Source organism: Nicotiana sylvestris, chromosome 8, assembly GCF_000393655.2.
Source record: "Nicotiana sylvestris chromosome 8, ASM39365v2, whole genome shotgun sequence".
Lineage (NCBI taxonomy): Eukaryota > Viridiplantae > Streptophyta > Magnoliopsida > Solanales > Solanaceae > Nicotiana > Nicotiana sylvestris.
This window is the reverse complement of record NC_091064.1, coordinates 5,081,921-5,099,505: the sequence shown is the minus strand read 5'-3', so window position 1 is coordinate 5,099,505 and position 17,585 is coordinate 5,081,921. Positions and strand designations below refer to the sequence as shown.

Sequence of the window (17,585 nt, the reverse complement as noted above, 5' to 3'; positions counted from 1 at the left end):
CTCCTCATTCTCTACCACATCCACTTCTCCGATTGCCTGAACAGAGCTCTCTGTTACCGGATCAGCGGTAGGAAGATTATCACGAGAAGAATCGCCAACCATTGTTAGCAGAAAACTCTCCGAAAGAAGTGATACGAAGAAAAGATTAAAAGTTGCAGTGAGCAAGAAGGTAAGCAAGAATTCAGGGTATCAGAAAAAGCAATATCTGAAGAACTCTTTCAAAGGAATGATGAAGTGAATTACTCAAATGACAAGTTCCCCTATTTATAAGAGACATAAATTCCCCGAGCACGAAACCCAAGAGTCATCATTTGAATCTGATAGGGCACGATACGTTTCGGTTTCCCAGGAACGTGTGTCATAATGGTCGCATCCACGAACTAACGCTTCATTTCCAACCGGTGTTTCGATTCCGAAACCATCGCAACGGTCCACGAGTATCGAAACAACACCTCCACCCCGCCAAAAAGTTCACAAAACGCAACTAAGGAACAGAAAGTTGGGGGTCATATTCCTCTTGACTACGCTACAAACATGCTCCGTCCGTCGAGCCCGACAAAGGACGGCCCCGACAGACGGAGGGACTAACTGTATAGGTCAAAATCTGACCACTCCGACCAGGTTGCCCACGACCCCCTTTTTAGCAATCGGGTAATGAAAGTCAATAGAGTCCACTTCATTTCTCCTCCACAATATCCGATAAATCGAAAAAAGCAACGCCTGGAATCACGACCAGAATGCACCGCTGGCCCTAGCGCGTCAAGTCACTCTAAGGGTGAAGGGATTTCAATTGTATATACATACCCCAGGAAGGCTTTCAAGGGGGAGGGGGGGCTTCTCTCCATTTTTCCCACAGAAGGAAAATAAGAACAAAGCTCCTTTCTTGTATCTTGTATAGAAAAAAGCAATTGTAATATTCTTTCCTTAGGGACTGAGGAAGAAGGCAATGTTGAATCTTAATGAGATTGTCGATATTTTCGTCATCCCCTACACATTTATTATTATGAAATCTCTTGGTCTGGAATCAATTAAGTTTGATTATGATTTATCCCTTCATTTTGATTGATTTGTCCAAAAAGACTCTAACATCTTTTGAGTCAAACAAAGAGTGGCAAAGTCCTGTTGGCGTAGTATCTGCATGGCATTGTACAGTTGTGGTTGTGTGAATAAGCTTTCTCGGATCTGCATGGATATATGTCGTTGTGCTCCAGGATTGTGTTTGCCTGTTGTTGGAGTAGGGTCAAATCTAGAGCTGGTTGTGGCATTTGTAGTGGGAGAAGTGGGGTTAGTGGTGGCATCGGTGCTTGGTAAAGGTGGTAGTAAGGTTGATTTGCCATTGGATGCAGTGCATGTGGAAGTATGGTGATTGTTGGAAGTGGATGTGGAGTGATTGTATAGTTGTAGTGGTTTATGTGGATGTTGTTGATGAAGCAGCGCGGGCGTTGGTGGTGATGGTGGTGCATCTGATAGTTGTGGCGATACATGATTGTGTTTGGTGTTATTTTGGTTTGCAGGTGTAACAATGGTTGGAAGTGCATCTGTGGGTGGTTGTGGAGATGTATTTGAAGGGAGAGAAGATGGTATTGGGAATGGAGACGGAAAATGGAGAGGCAAGGCTTCATGATGAGATTCTTGGCTTCTAAATTAAGGTGACAGATTTTCAGTCGATTGCCTAGGTGATGAGGGTCTGTCATCAGGCTCTTTAGGGTCTAAGGTTAGGGAAGGTTGCGTGTATTGTGTAGAAGTTGTAGATGATGTTGCAATGGTGTGGCAATGGTTGGGGAGGGGACAATGCGGTGGATGCAGCATAGATGAAGTTTGGGTGTTAGGTGGCATTGGTGAGAGTATGTGTTCTAGGGTTGTAGTAGTTGGGGTGTCGTTGGGTTGAGTGTTTGAGGTTTTCAAGTGGTCTATAATAGTAGGGAAATCAGAGGTGTAATTATTAGAAGATTCTGGTGGGTTAGTAGAATTTGATACTGATGATTGGGGCTTTAATGGTACTGAACAAAGGGTGGCATTATGTCCTAAACAGCCACATTTAATACAAAGGGCCCTGATAGAGTACTTTGTTACTTCCTCCGTTTCAATTTATGTGAACCTGTTTGATTGGGCACGGAGTTTAAGAAAAAAATGAAGACTTTTGAAATTTGTGGTCCTAAACAAGTCCAAATGGGGCCCAGAGTATTTGTGTGGTTATAAAAGCTTCTCATTACGGGTAGAGTCGTAACTTTAAGCTAAATTATTACCAAATTTAGAAAGAGTTCATTCTTTTTGGAACGGACAAAAAAGGAAATAAGTTCACATAAACTGAAACAGAGGGAGTATAAGTTTCAACACTGGTAAATTTTATTACGTAATAATCAAAGCCGAGATCAATAAGTTGGAGTGGGTCAGGTGTTTGCCATAGCTATTGTAGTTTGTTTTTTAGAAAATTGTAGGCAACTCTCTTACCTAAGAGTTTAATAATTAATGATTGGTTCCATTGGCGGTATAGTCGTGTTTTATCAGCTGATGAAATAGAAATGAAATGAGGGATGAGGCGAATCTAAAGTTTAAATTCTATAAATTTAATTTTTAAAAGTTTTAACATTGAGCACATTATATATTTAAAGTTATGAGTTCAAATCTATTATTTATCAATTACAATACATTATCATACAGTACATTATAAAACGATGGGTAACAACCATCCAAACGAGGAGTTATTGATCCGACTAATCTAGATTTGTTTCAAATACGATTTGGGACAATTCCATTTTCACTTTCCAGTGTCTGCATATGTTGTACATCTGAAGCAAAAACCACCCAACAAGATCCAAATTTTGTGGGACAATCCAACTAGAAAAAATGACTTCAAACATAATTTGTGTCAGCATAGGCACTAGTTTTTTTCAATTCCGCCTAAATTATAGGCAATTTTCCCTTTGGCTTTTTTATTTTGTTTCCAACAGTTACACGTGTTGATTTTCTACTCTCCTTGACAAAGATGTCCCTAAAATTTGGGGCGAGTTTAAAATGGTCCCTCGAATATATGTCTGATGAATTTTGATCATTTACGTTTGTCAAAAGTAAGCACTTTGGTCTCTATCAAATATTTAGCAAACACTAGTTGTTAGGTTTAACAAAATTATGAAAATATATATTTAACGGAAACTCACATTTGAAGGTCTATTCTTTTTGCAATTTTTGTTATTTTGATATATTTTTGGGGTATGGTGCAGTCTTTTATGTGCAATTTCTATTGCAGTTTTTTAAGTTGCAACAGATTCAATGGAACTTCCCCGGTATTTTTGGTTAAATCATCTTTTTACGGTTTCCGTTAAATCTAATAGGAGAATTTGTTAAGTATTTAACAAAGATCAAAAGTATTCGATTTTGACAAACTTAAATGACTGAAGCCATTCACAAGTATATTTAAGGGACTATTTTAAACCTACTTCAAACATAAGGGACCATTTATCAATATTTTCTCCTCTAAACTATATATATATACATGATCAAGTTTTCCTATTTCTCAATCTATTAACTTATCTCCTAAAAAGAGCTGGCAAAATTTAATATTTTGATCAAGAAAATGACTGCAGCAGCAGCAGCAGCAGCTACAAAGAGATCAACATGGATTGTTGCAGTAAGTATTGGAGCAATTGAGGCATTAAAAGATCAAGGTTTTGCTAGATGGACTTATACTTTTAGGTCATTGCACCAACATGCTAAGACTAATTTATTAGCAGCTTCTTCCGGTGCTACTCCGGCGAAATTATTCTGAGCTGCTGCTCCGGCGACGCCACGTTCGACTGCTTCAGAGTTCTCCGGCAAGATTATGAGGCCGGAGATGAGAAAACCAGAGGAGAGTTTGAATAAAGTTATGAATTTGAGCTGTTGGGGTCCTAATACTATCAGATTTTAGCTATATTATGCACACTCTCCAAAATCTCGTCATACCGGTATTGGATCCTCCAAAATTATATTATATTTAGAGGATTAGCGGCATTAACGAAGAGTCCTAGCAACATAGGATTTTAGTGCTAGTCTACTCTCTCTTTTTTTCCTAATTCTTTTTTACAATTATGGTGTCCAATTTGAGCGCACCTAAATTATTTTATGAGTTACTTACTCAGTTACTCCTTTCATTTATGTAATCATATTTCGTTCGTTTTTATCTATTCAAAAAAGAATGATCCGTTTCTGAAAATTTGGAAATAAAGATCAAGTAAAAACATAGACACTAATTTTGTCAACATCTCGACTATCAGCGTACACAAATTAAACCAAGCATTAATTATGAATAGAACCCTTCTTTCTTTTTTTAGTTTTACCCGATATATAATATCCGTGTTGTGAACCTGGCTAAATCTGGATTCACGCCGAGAGGTGAGGGGTAAAGTGCTCCTTAACAAAGACGACTTCTTACTCATGGCTCGAACCCGAAACCTCTAATTAACGATGAAAGAGTATAGGGGCGGCTCAAGAAAATTGGGGGCCTAAAGCCACTTTTTAATGGGGCCCTTTCAGATAATAGAACAAAACAACAATTCATCTATATATTTTAATTAAGGTCTATTTTTTTCACCTTTTTAAGATGTAAAGTTGTTAATAATTTCTTTTATAAATAATTTAATCTCTTCTAAGATATTGATCTTAGATAATAGAACCAAATTCAAGAATTTAATAACTTGATATCGAAATAATTTTTGATGTTTTAATATACTTGTTGAAACGCTTGAAACCTGAGGGGGAAAAAAATGCACAATATAGTTTTATTAGCATTACTCTTCAACTCTTGTTTTTTATAAAAAAAATAAACTCTTTTCTTTTTATATAGAATAATATAACTTATCGAAAACTTAAATATTTTTGCAGAAACCAAGAACAATTAATTCAAAGATCAAGGTTTTGCTAGATGGACTTATACTTTTAGGTCATTGCACCAACATGCTAAGACTAATTTATTAGCAGCTTTTTCTTCTTCTTCTTCTGGTACTACTCCGGCAAAATTATTCCGAGTTGTTGCTCCGCTGACGCCGGCGTCGACTGCTGAGTTCTCCGGGAAGATTATGAAGCCGGAGATGAGAGAGGAGAGTTTGAATAAAGTTATGAATTTGAGTTGTTGGGGTCCTAATACTGTCAAATTTTAGCTATGTTCCGCGGACTCTTCAAAATCATTGTATTCGTGTCGGATCATCCAAAAATACATTACATTTGGATGATTCGACACGCACCCAGCGAGAGTCCTAGCAACATAGGATTTAGGTGCTAGTCTGCTCTCTCTTTTTTCTAATTCCTTTTTATAATTATGGTGTCCAATTTGAGCGCACCTAAATTATTTTATCATATACTTATCCAATTACTCCTTTCATTTTAATTTATGTAATCATATTTCCTTTTTGTTCTGTTTAAGAAAGAATACTCTCTTTTTTAATTTGGAAATAATGATCAAGTAGAAACATAGACACCCTAATCTTGTCAAGATTTAGAGTGTCATTGCACACAAATTAAATCAAGTTATCAATTATGAATATAACCTCTTTTTATTCACCCGATGTCCGATATTTTTATTGAGGTCCAATTAAATTTGGATTTGCACCGGTAAGTCTCATATTGAGGGGTAAAGCACTTTCTAATAAAGACGATTCTATGCTCAGAGTTCGGACTCGTGACCTCTTATTAAGAATGAAGGAGTATTTACTACTTCACCACAATTCTTGTTGGTAACTGTGAATACCACCTTTAATAATTAATCGAATTAAAGAAAATTATAAGTATTATATATCAGTACAAATGCCTTTTCTTAAATGATTTTAGAAATCAAAATCATCTTGATTTGGCTTAGGTGAAGTTAACAAAGCAGTATAAATTCTAAGTCGATCCTCTCCTAACGAAGAACAACGAGACAATGGCCTTCTTGGTCTAATGAATGACAAAGAAGTAAGTGTTAAACGATGTTTATATCTCCTCCAAGCCAATTGAATAGCAACAGCACCCCAAGTTCTCCACCCTGGTGAATAATATCTTGCACTTCTCTTCACTTTTTCTTTCACAAATGTATACCTGAAATTAACAGGGACGGATTTAGAATTTAAATGCAATGAATTCATTGTTTACAATTCTTGAGTCGAGGGCCTTTAGGAAACAGTCTCTCTACCTTCATAAGGTAGGGATAAGGTTTGCGTACACACTACCCTTCCGAGATTCCATTTGTGAAATTTCACTGAATTTTTTGTTGTTGTTGTTGTTGAATTCATTGTTTAAAATTCTTAGTACTAAATAAATTTTATTACTAAAATTATGAGTTCAAAACTTAATATTTCTTCTATCCCAAAGAATGTTAAGGGGTTCAGAGTGCGAGTGGCAGTGTACATAATTTTCAATGTAAACTTGGACATAAAATCTTTAACTTTTGTTTAACTAATATATACATATCTAAAAATTATAAGACAACTAGTATAAATCAACATAGTTAGCATGGAGGGAACTAGGGGATGCAAAATTGTATATATAAGGTTAAAATTATTCATTATGTATATAGTAGATTTTGAAAATTCTTTTGACTTCTTCATGTGTTTAATTCTTTATATTTTGAATTACCCTAGAGTAAATCCTGGATCCACATGATAATTCAAAATATTTTAAAACATTTTAAAAAAGTCATAGTTAAATAAAAATTGTTGACTCCCCAAATAGTTAAAATGGGACAAAGAGAGTATATGTTAAAATTTTATGCTTATTTACATATACCTTTATGTTTTGCGTAAAAAAATATTGAATTCAACTGAACACACGTAACTCAAATACTGCCACTGACCTGAAATGTTGTGTGACATACTTGACGTCTTCGGCCTCGAGCCCGAACGCTTCGGTGGTCTCGAGCGTCACGAGTGTCGACGATGACGGTGGTAGCCGCTCTACAAAAGGCCGCCGGAGGCACCACGACAGAAGTTCATCTCCGCTGAAGTTGCCGGGACCTAACATGCAACAACTTTTTACTCCATCTCTCAATAATTGGCTACTTTGTAGATGACCTCTTACTATAAATAACATTCTCTGAACTGGATCACCCTCCTTTGTTATCTAACCGGAAAAAAAAAAAAAAAAAAAGGGAAGACGATGGAGTCAGAGGCAAATTCAGAATTTTAAATTAGTGTTGTAATTTTAAGTAAGTCGGTATAAAATTGATGATGTTCATCTCATTGAAGAAGTATTAGGCATGTGCCTAATAAAAGTTTCTTTAGTTTGGTAGCCAACCTTGTTGACTTGGTTTGGTTAGGTAGCCAATCTTGTTGAATTTCTTTGGGTTGGTAGCCAACTTTGTTGAACTGTGAAAAGTGTGTATAAATTGTCAAATATTGTAGGCTTTAGAGAGTGAAGCTAGCTCTATAAAAGGAGAGCTTCAACTCTCATTTCTTCACACCAACAAAGAGAGAAAGAAAGAGTAGTGGTCTTTGGAAAATAGAGAGTGAGTGATATTGTAGTGAGGTGGGAATATCAAAAGAGGGTTATTTCTTTTGAGTATTGTAGTGGTCTTTGGAGTATTTTACTCGGACCTACAAAGGGTAAAATTCCTTACTATAGTGATATCAGTTGCTCCTCTCGGGGCCGTGATTTTTTTCCCTTATTAAAAGGGTTTTCCACGTAAAAATCTTGGTGTCGTTGTTACTCTTTTATTCTTGTTAATTACCGTATCTCGGTGCTACATTATTATTCCGCTTTTATTACCGTGAATATTATTTCTGTGGGAATTTATTCCCAACAAAAATATCACGGTAGGTACGTAGGAATAATTTTATAAATGGTTATTCAATTTTCACTTTTATTGCATCAGAGTTACTAAATAATACAAACAATTTAATGAGATTCGAACATACTGTTTCGCCCTTAGTAAATATCAGGGACTTCACGCGATCACATATGTTCTCCAGCACCAAATTATCCATATGTTGAAACAAAGGCACCTGAATTAATAAGCTAGTTAGGAATAAAAAAATTTAGAAGAAATAACCGAGAGAGTCGTACATTTAATCACTTTAAGTTAAAAATAACGGCACATGTATAATATACGCAGCAACGGAGCTAGGTGGTAACTTACGGGTTCGGTCAAATCCAGTAAGTTTGTCTGATATAAATTTTGTATTTATGTTATTAAATTCATTAAATATGTATAAATTTTAAATTTAGAACACAGTTATTAACACTTGAAGTTGTTTTTTTGTAAAACTCGAAACCCATAAAATTCAAATCCTGAATTCGTTTTCACCAAGAATTATGGGCAAAATACAAAATTGGCAGGTCGACCGAAGTTAATTGCACTTGCTAGCTAAAAAGTACATAAAATAATTTTAATTTTTTATATATACTGCATATATATACTAAAAAATATACATTTTGTCGGTTATTATCTTAGAGCAACTAAAAATATAGGTTAAACCACCAAAAACTTTACCTGTCTGACCAAGTCCAAACACAGATGATATTTAATGTCCCTCCTAAGGCCCTCAGGCAGATTTCTGATCATTTCACATTCATCAACTCCTCTCATTGCTGCCCATTTTTGCCTTTCAAAATTTCGAGTTCTCTGCTTTAACTCTCGAGGCAAATGTCTTCTCCTCATCCACCATTCTATATTTCTCATCTTTAGTTGCATTGCCTGTTTCTTTGATGTTGTTGCATGCAAGAACACCTGCATTTCATGTATCAACATATGCCTCGACGTTTTATGCATTAATAGTGTAAAAAATATTTATACGATCGAGTTACTTATAATTGGTAACTAGTAAAAGCTAATTAACCATCTGTTATCATAGGCTTAAATGATACTGATTAATTAACGCGTAAGAAACTTTACACTGTCAGCGTATATAGGAGTATAACTTAAAGGGTGAAAATTATTTGCACTTCCGAAATTTGCTTTAAGTATCAAACTTCACCTCCAACTTTAAACGACAGACATTTTTCTCCTTCTATTCTATGCAATAACTACCGTTCAAAGTTGGAGGGGGGGGGGGGGGAATGTCCCCTTCGTTATTATTTATTTCTTTATGTCAAAGACCAGAAGCTGGAAACATCGTTTTTTTCATTCTTTTCTTATTAGGTCGTGTATTCAAGTATTGTATACGTCATTAGTCCGATCCTTTGTAGGAACTACCGGTAATAACAAACTTGCAAAATGGATCCGTTTAATTATCATAAAGAGATTAAGTCAAACTACAACTTCCATATATTGACAGGTAAAAATATTTTTATATTATCAGGTCACCTAAAAGATAACTACATGTAACCATCCATAAAAAGTAGAATTAGAAATTTGAAAAATAAAGAAAATTTTACCTACTAGCTACACATATACTAAGAATGTAAAAAACATTATCATATTGGTGTTAGATATAAGTTAAATTCTTCATATTATTACGTTTTCCATTTATTAGAGCAATATAATATTTCTCTATCAAGTGGTAATTACAACATTAGGAAATTTACCTTGATATTACCAATAAACATGGTGACCAGAATTAGCCCAGAGGTAAGAACGATGATTATGAAAATCACTTCTAGCCAATCTGTTGTGCTCTCCAAGTTCCCAAATGTACTGTTCAATATAATCATATATGCATAATCCACTTTGATTAATTTGTTTTTTACTCAATATAAACATAACCAAACAAAAAGAAAAACCACTAATTACTTTCTCCGTTTTAATTTATTTTAATTTATGTGGCATAATTTCACTAGGCAAGAATAAATTAAATTTACGGTTTTGAACATGCCAAAAGAATTGATTGGCTATAAAATTATACGGTTAATTAACATATTTGGCCAATCTGTCAAAATTAATTACAATCACTAATTAAATATATATATAAAATATACACTGACTATGTATAAAAAAAATGTATAATAGATATTAATACATAAAAACTATATATTTTTCGGCTATTACAATTGTGAGCGGTTACACCATGCAAATAGGGGCGAAGCCAGCTTTTGTTAAGGGTGGTCTAAATATTACGAAAAATTATACTGTATATATATATAAGTAAAATATTAGATTTCAGACGTATATGACATATATTAAACACTCTTTGTCAGTAAATTTTTTACTTCTTTTACGTCTGAACGCCCTTAAAAAAATTTCTGACTTTGCCACTGCATGTAGACTTCTAAAAGCTTTCCATTAAGAGTAAAATGAAAGTTTATTTAAGTTGAATAATTTTTAAAATTTAAATAACTATCAATTTTTTAACGAACTAAAAAGAAAATACTATTACATAAATTGAAACGGAGGACGAAATAAAATTACCTGAGAGTCATGAGACCCCAAAAGATGGGAAGAAGTATCTTCTCAAAACGATTTTCATTTGCAAAAAGTTGAACAGTCCATTTATAAGCTCCATAATCAAAATTTTCTCCATTGTTTAAGCATGTAAATCTTGCATTACTGGTTTCTCCCCAAATTAATCGACTTTTTTCCTTCACTAAATTACTTGTTCCATAGTAAATTGGCTCTTGACATGCCAACATTTTGAGGCCACAGCCATTTGTAACTCTGCACTGTTCTTTTAGACATTTTGCTGCCCTTTGGATTCCTAGCAAGTACCAACATGCTCCCACGGCCTGCTCCAGTGTCGGAAACAGAATTTTTATCAAGGGGATTTAAAAAATAAAAATAAAAAGTAAACACACGAAAACATCGAATATACATAACATAAAAATAATATCGCCTGCTCAATATTTATGACCACAATTTTTAAATGTTTTTATTTCTTTCTTAGTGAGCGTTTGGACATAAGAATTGTGAAATTCGGGAAAAAAAGTAAAAAAAATTCAAGTGAAAATGGTATTTAAAAATTAGAGTTGTGTTTGAACATGAATACAATTTAGAGTTATTTTGGATTTTTGTGAGTGATTTGAAGTGAAAATTTTGAAAAACACCTTTTTGGAGTTTTTCAAATTCCGAACAACTACAAAATTCAACTTCAAGTGAAATTCGAAATTTTTATGGTCAAACACTAATTACGAAAAAAGTGAAATTTTTTCAAAAAAAGTGAATTTTATATGGCCAAACAAGCCATTAAACTCCGTGTCTATTCAAATTTTGCAACATAAATTGAAATGGAGAGACTATAATTAAGTATGGGTGGATTACTCGTTCTTAGTTCATATATTTTGAACTTTTAATACCCCATATGTTTTATTTTATGTAGCAGTTTTTGACGGGACATGAAATTCAATTAAAAAAGAAAGACAGACTTTTGACACATATCAAAATTATTCTTAAAACTTGTGATCCTAAACATATTCTAACATTTCCATTGCTACAAGAGCATTTCATTAAGGGATACAACGAAAATTTTAAAGCTAATAAAGAGTTTCTACAAATAGAAAGACGCCACTTTATTCTTTTTTAAACGAACTAAAAAAAAAAAGTAAAGCCAATGTATTGACCTGTTATAACAAACTACTCACTTAATTTTTCGAATTATAGGATCATGTTGTTATAAACAATTACACTACATGTTATTATAAGTAATTTGACTAATGGTGTAAAAGTATTACTCCTTTAAAATTTGTAAGTACAGTCAAATCTCTTTATAACAATCTTGTTTGTTTTGAAATTGTTTGGCTGTTATACTGAAGTACTATTATAGAGAACATATATTATAACATAACATGAACGATTTGTTCCAAAGAAAACTTAGCCGTTATAATAAAGTATTATTATAAAGGATAGCTTTTATAGAAAGGTCTGACTGTGCCAAAATGTAAGACAAGATCGTCCTTACGTGCGAGGCGACAAAATAAGCAATGGTATTAAGAGCAATTCCCCACCAAACAGTGCCAAAGATGTAGCCAGAGAGATTCTGCATTCTTCTCAAGAGGCAAACGGAGTGATAGATTTTGGGCAAATACTGAAACAGAAACATTATTAATAGTACTGTCATCACTGTTGTTGTTGATCCTTTCTCCAATAGAGCTGGGATTCCTACCCACATCACTAGCTGCAAATTTTGTTTTGTGAATTAATTAAGTACGTCCAAAAAATTTGAAAACTATATTATCATGCTAAGCTATGTTGGTCGGACTTTTCGAAAATATCGCCAGGTGCGTGTCGGATCCTCCAAAAGTAGTGTATTTTGAAGAATCAGACACGAGTATGACAGCATATTGGAGAGTCTGCGCAACATAGGTGCTAAATAGTTAAAAATTAATGTGGAGGTGGAAATAATTAATTATAGTGACACCTTGTTGTATTTGAAAATAATTTAATATTAAACTTCTTATATTTTTTCTTAATTGCATGATTTTATTTGCTATACTAATCTCATATCATATTTAAGATAATAAATTTTAAAAATTCTTTTGTTTTTCTTCAAGTTCATGGTCCGTCAAATAAATTCACATAAAATAAAACGAAGGCAATAAGAAAAAAATTTAACTTTTTCATTCGTATGAGGTTATCTTCCGCATGCACAAAATATGTCGAAAATAAATGTCATTTGCAAAGATAAACACATAGCCGGAGCAGAGGCGGAGCTAGGATTTCAAGCTTATGGGTTCGTAATTCTAATCTTTTTAATCTACTGGGTTCTAAATTAATAATTTATACATATTCAATGGATTTTTTAAGATAAATACAGGGTTCGAACCAAAGCTACTGGGTTCGGCCGAACCCAGTAGCTACACTCTAGCTCCGCCCCTGAGCCGGAGGCAAAGTTAGAATTCTAGTTAGGCTCGACGGAATTCAATAACTTAGGCCAAAACCTTAATTATATTTATGTTAAGAAATTTACTAAAGATATATAAATAATTTATTTAAAATCTAATAGTAATAAACAACCTTTTCAAGAATTCAGAACTCATAAATTCAAAATTCTGTATCCGCCTAATAATACTTTGTTGTACAAATTTCCTTAAAAATCAAGGTTATATCACATGCCTACTGCTATTGTCGCTGCATGCAACAAAAGCAACGGATGACATGCATGCCAGCTTTGTCATCTTTTAGTATAATTTCATGCTAAATTCCAAAACATACATCATACTATTTGGCATCACCTTCTATCTACTATTGATACCTCAGAAGATATATGCACCATTTTGATTCAAAATAAAACAAATTGTGAACCGGAGCGGATTCAAAATTTAAAGCTTATGAGTTTTTACGGAAACTTCAAATTAATTAATATACCTTAATAATTGGGTTTACTGCCAAATATTTATGAATATTTAGTAAATTTCTTAATATATATTTAGGGTCTATGCAAAAACTATCGGAGTCCTGTGAACCTATATATTGTACTCTATGTCCACGTCTGATTGTGAATAATCTAGCTAGATTTATTTGTTGATTCTTTCAAGAGCATGAGCCATAAGTTGAGCTAGTCCATTGAGTGCGAGTTCAGTCGAACCCAGTCATTTTTGCTTAAATATTGTATTAGTATTAGGAAATTCATTAAATATGTACAAACATTTAATTGTGAACCCCGGTAACTAAGACAAGCTATGGGTTTCATGGCAAATTCAGAACCTATCAACTTTCAAATCTTAGTTCCGACTCTGGTGGTCATAAGCTATATATATTGTTCGGACTCTCCAAAACGATGTTGCACCAGTGTCGGATCCTCCGAAAATGTACCATTTTTGGAAAATCTTATACGCACCCAATGATATTTTTAAAGAGTTCGAGGAACATAGGACGTAAGAAATGAATAGAACAAACTCACCTGGGGTAAAGGGAGGATAACAAAGAGATCAAAAAGGAAACCCTTCTTCGCCTTAAAGTATGGCTGAGCCACCATATGATTTCGCCGCGATCTGTTGATCATCTTGAATTGCAACCACATGTTCCACACGTGCAATGCATCGGTCATGCACCGGAGCGCCGTCACGGTGACGGCGAACCAACCGTCGACGAAGAGACACATGCAACTCTCACTTATAGAAAGAGCATAGAAAAATAAAGGGTCTAAAAATAGCCCTATGGCACATGCTAATAAAAATACTCTGTTCCATTCTTGAACCCATTGTGCTCTAGGGTCTATTATCTTATTTCTTGAGAAAAATTCTATGAATAATTCTCCTTTATTTCTACCTTCTTGAAATTTGTTACATTCTTGTGAGTTATTTTCTTCTTCTTCTTCAACAATTTCTTCGTCGTCGTCGTCGTCCTCGTTGTAGTCGTCACTGACACTGTATATATCCTCGTAATGACTAGTCATTTTTAATTTTTTTTTTATAGTAGTAACTTTTTTGTATTTGAGTACCTCTGCAGGATAGACTTCGACAGAAAAGTGAAGAGTAATGGAAGTAAGTGATTGAAGGAGGTGGGAAGAGAAGGTTTATTTTAGTTGGGTTTTAGAAGGGAAGAGAAGAGAATATATGCAATATATATTTGAGTTATTAGAGGAAAGTATGGGGTTTATAACAATTTCAAGAAGAAGACAAATTGGAAGAATTTCCTAGACTGACCCTTTGGTAATTTGTAGCATCTATTAATGAAAATGAAAATAGTAAAAGATAGCAGATTGGTAATATTTAGGTAGGGGTTTAAGGTAATTATTATCCATAATAATTAGAGTAAAATAAGGTATATAATGTTCTATATTCAACAGGTTAAATTACATTGATTATATAAAAATACACTTAAATATCATCATCACATATAAGTTAAAGCATTTAGTTATATATATACAACGTCATTATAAAGAAATTTAACTAAATTACTGTAATTTTTTTAGTTCTCCCTGGATTAATTAGTGGTTGTTTAACTGGTCGAATTAAGTAATAAGTACTTATTTTCTCTTCGATTATCTGTGCATACTTACTATCGACATCTTTAATTAATTCTAGAGTAAATTTATTACTCCCTCAGTCTCGTTTGTGAAGGTATTTGACTGCAAAATAAAGAAATTTTGTTGAAATTGTGGTCTAAAATATGTTATAAATCTTTTTGTGACTATAAAATTATGTCATTACGTTAAAAATGAAGAGTTTAAAATTAAATTGTTCTAAATATAAAAAAGTATCATTATCTTTTAGACAAATTAAAACTTAAAATATATCGCATAAAGAAAAAATGAAGTAGCATTTTACGCTAACAACAACAACAACAATTGTATTCCAACAAGTGGGATCTCAGACCTTACCCCTACTTTATACAGGTAGAGAGATTGTTTCGATAATCTTTCGACAAGTAGCTATTTATAATGTTAGAATAAAATTCATTATAATAAGTGAGAAAAAAGTTGTAAGGGGTAATATTGGAATAAAAAGAGTGAGAAATAAGGAGACAAAATGTGGGAAAGTTTAAATAAGGCAAGAAAAGATTTGGAGGAAGCTGCAGAGGTTGGCAAAAAAAGGGTCAATTTCACGAATAAGTTTGAAAAAAACAAGCTTCGACGTAGTTTCCTTTTTTTGTTTGTTTGCAAAATCAATTATATGGAAAAAATATATATATATATATATATATATATATATATATATATCTACGTTACTACTATAAGATTACTATTACATCATATATCGTTTTCGATAAAACAGACTTAGAAGCTCGATTTTGAGAAATAGAGCCGTTAGAAACTTGAACACATCATCTTAATTGCCATAAATATTCCTTCAATCATCACCTCAAGATTTTCATCGAGTTTAACTTATGAACACTGATAATTATTTTACAATATCATATTAACGTGACTTATATAATTGGTGAAAATAGCACGGGTTAGCCAGTTTTCGGACTAGTAATTGAAAAATAACCAGTGTTTGCGAAGTCATTGAAAAATAGCCACTATTTTGCTGCAACAAGAAAAGTTTTCCAGCATAATATATTGGAGATTAGTACAACTGTGTATGAACTTCTAGCATATTATGCTGGAACTCCAACACACAAAAAGTTCAAGCATAATATACTGGAGATTGGAACACATGTGTATGAAATTCCAGCATATTATGTTGGACCGGTATATTATACTGGAACTCTAGTATATTATGCTGGAAGTCCAGTATACTGGAGTCCAATATATTATGCTGGAATATTTTTCGGATTTTGAATAGTATTTTCGTTCAGATTTATCTTTACATGAAAAGTGGCTAAATTTCGATTACGTTTAAAACTATGGCTATTTTTCAATTACCACTTGTAAATCTGGCTATTTTTTAATTTCACCCATATAATTGCGACGTTCATGACAGAGGGCAGGCCGATGAGGACAGATCAAAGAGAAGGACTGCCAGGCTTTTAGACTGATAAGCTTCTGAAAAAAGTGTGCACATAACACCTTAGACGAATCCACATCACAACGAGAAAGAAAAAGAGAAAAGCTTTATAAGACAAAACACAAGGTCAAATGGTACGCGCATAGGAAGAAATAAGATGGTATAATACAATAATAGTTTAATTTTCTTTTACATTGTTCATATATGTAAATTAAATCCTTCTATCCATTCCAAGTTTATGTTCTCTAATCTCCTCTTATTACTCCATAAAGCTGTAGTACACTAACTGAATACGTAGTTTAAAAAAGAACGAAAGACTTTTGAAATTTATAGTCTTAAATATACAATGATATTTTTGTGACTATAAAATTATATTATGAATGATAAAATAAGAGTTTTAAAGTTAAATTATTTTTAAATATATAAAAGAGTCATTTTTTTGAACAAAATAAAATGAAAAATTATGTCGTTCAATCTATCAGCTCGGATCCTGAATACGGCATTGGTTAGTATACGTATAAATATTGCGCATATAGTGTAATATCTCCCGTTTGAATCCAAATTACTGAATTCTGTCGAACCCGTTGTTGCGGAAGCCAAATGTATATAGTGTGAATAAGTCACAACTACTATACCAAAAATTATGACAGCCACCAAATAATAAATAAGACAATAAAACAACAATAAAGGAAACACCAAAATTTACGAGGTTCGGCTAATTTTGCCTACTCCTCGGACACAACCAATATTTTATTCCACTCCAAAAATACAAGTGAAATAATACTAAAGAGAGAAGATACAAATGCCTTAAACAGATGAGAAGGCAAATGAGAGGTGTGTTTAAATCCTAAACATTAAGCCTTCTTTTATAGGGGGAAAATCCCCCCAACTTTTGTTTTCCCACCGATGTGGGACAAAGATTTCTGCCAACTACTTCAACAAATCTCCACCTTGGCAAAATTCCACATCTTCAATTTTCTCTCAATAACAAATTTTGATTGTGTCTTCATCTTCAATCTTCAGTTTTCAACAATGTTGATCAAATCCAAACAATGTTGAAACTTGACCGCAGTCACCACCTTTGTCAGCATATCAGCAGGATTCTCCGTAGTATGAATTTTCTTCACCGTGACTCCACCTTCTTCTATGATTTCTCGTACGAAATGATACCGAACATCAATGTGCTTCGTCCTTGCATGATAAACTTGGTTCTTCGCTAATTGAATAGCACTTTGACTATCACAAAAAATTGTGATACCTTTTTGTTCAACACCAAGCTCCTTTAGCAATCCTTGAAGCCAAATTGCCTCTTTCACAGCCTCTGTAATAGCCATGTACTCTGCCTCTGTTGTAGACAAAGCAACTGTTGACTGCAAAGT

At 33.5% G+C, this 17,585-nt stretch overlaps 1 protein-coding gene across 3 annotated transcripts; it reads right to left on the bottom strand.

The window, feature by feature from the left end:
- Positions 1-5,710: 5,710 nt before the first annotated feature.
- On the bottom strand, positions 5,711-14,362 carry LOC104239584 (cyclic nucleotide-gated ion channel 4-like). 3 transcript variants are annotated; one of them, XM_009794252.2, is made up of 8 exons: positions 13,716-14,362; positions 11,775-11,990; positions 10,292-10,605; positions 9,472-9,580; positions 8,438-8,674; positions 7,863-7,949; positions 6,803-7,068; positions 5,711-6,048 (listed from the first exon to the last, which is right to left on the bottom strand). In XM_009794252.2, the coding sequence occupies exons 1-8, from the start codon at positions 14,208-14,210 to the stop codon at positions 5,799-5,801; spliced, it is 1,974 nt and encodes a 657-aa protein (XP_009792554.1). In that variant the 5' UTR covers positions 14,211-14,362; the 3' UTR covers positions 5,711-5,798. The 3 variants fall into 3 exon arrangements, with proteins under 3 accessions (XP_009792554.1, XP_009792556.1, XP_009792557.1); XM_009794254.2 differs by having other exon boundaries at positions 6,803-7,059; XM_009794255.2 differs by lacking the exon at positions 11,775-11,990.
- Between the last annotated feature and the right edge of the window lie 3,223 nt (positions 14,363-17,585).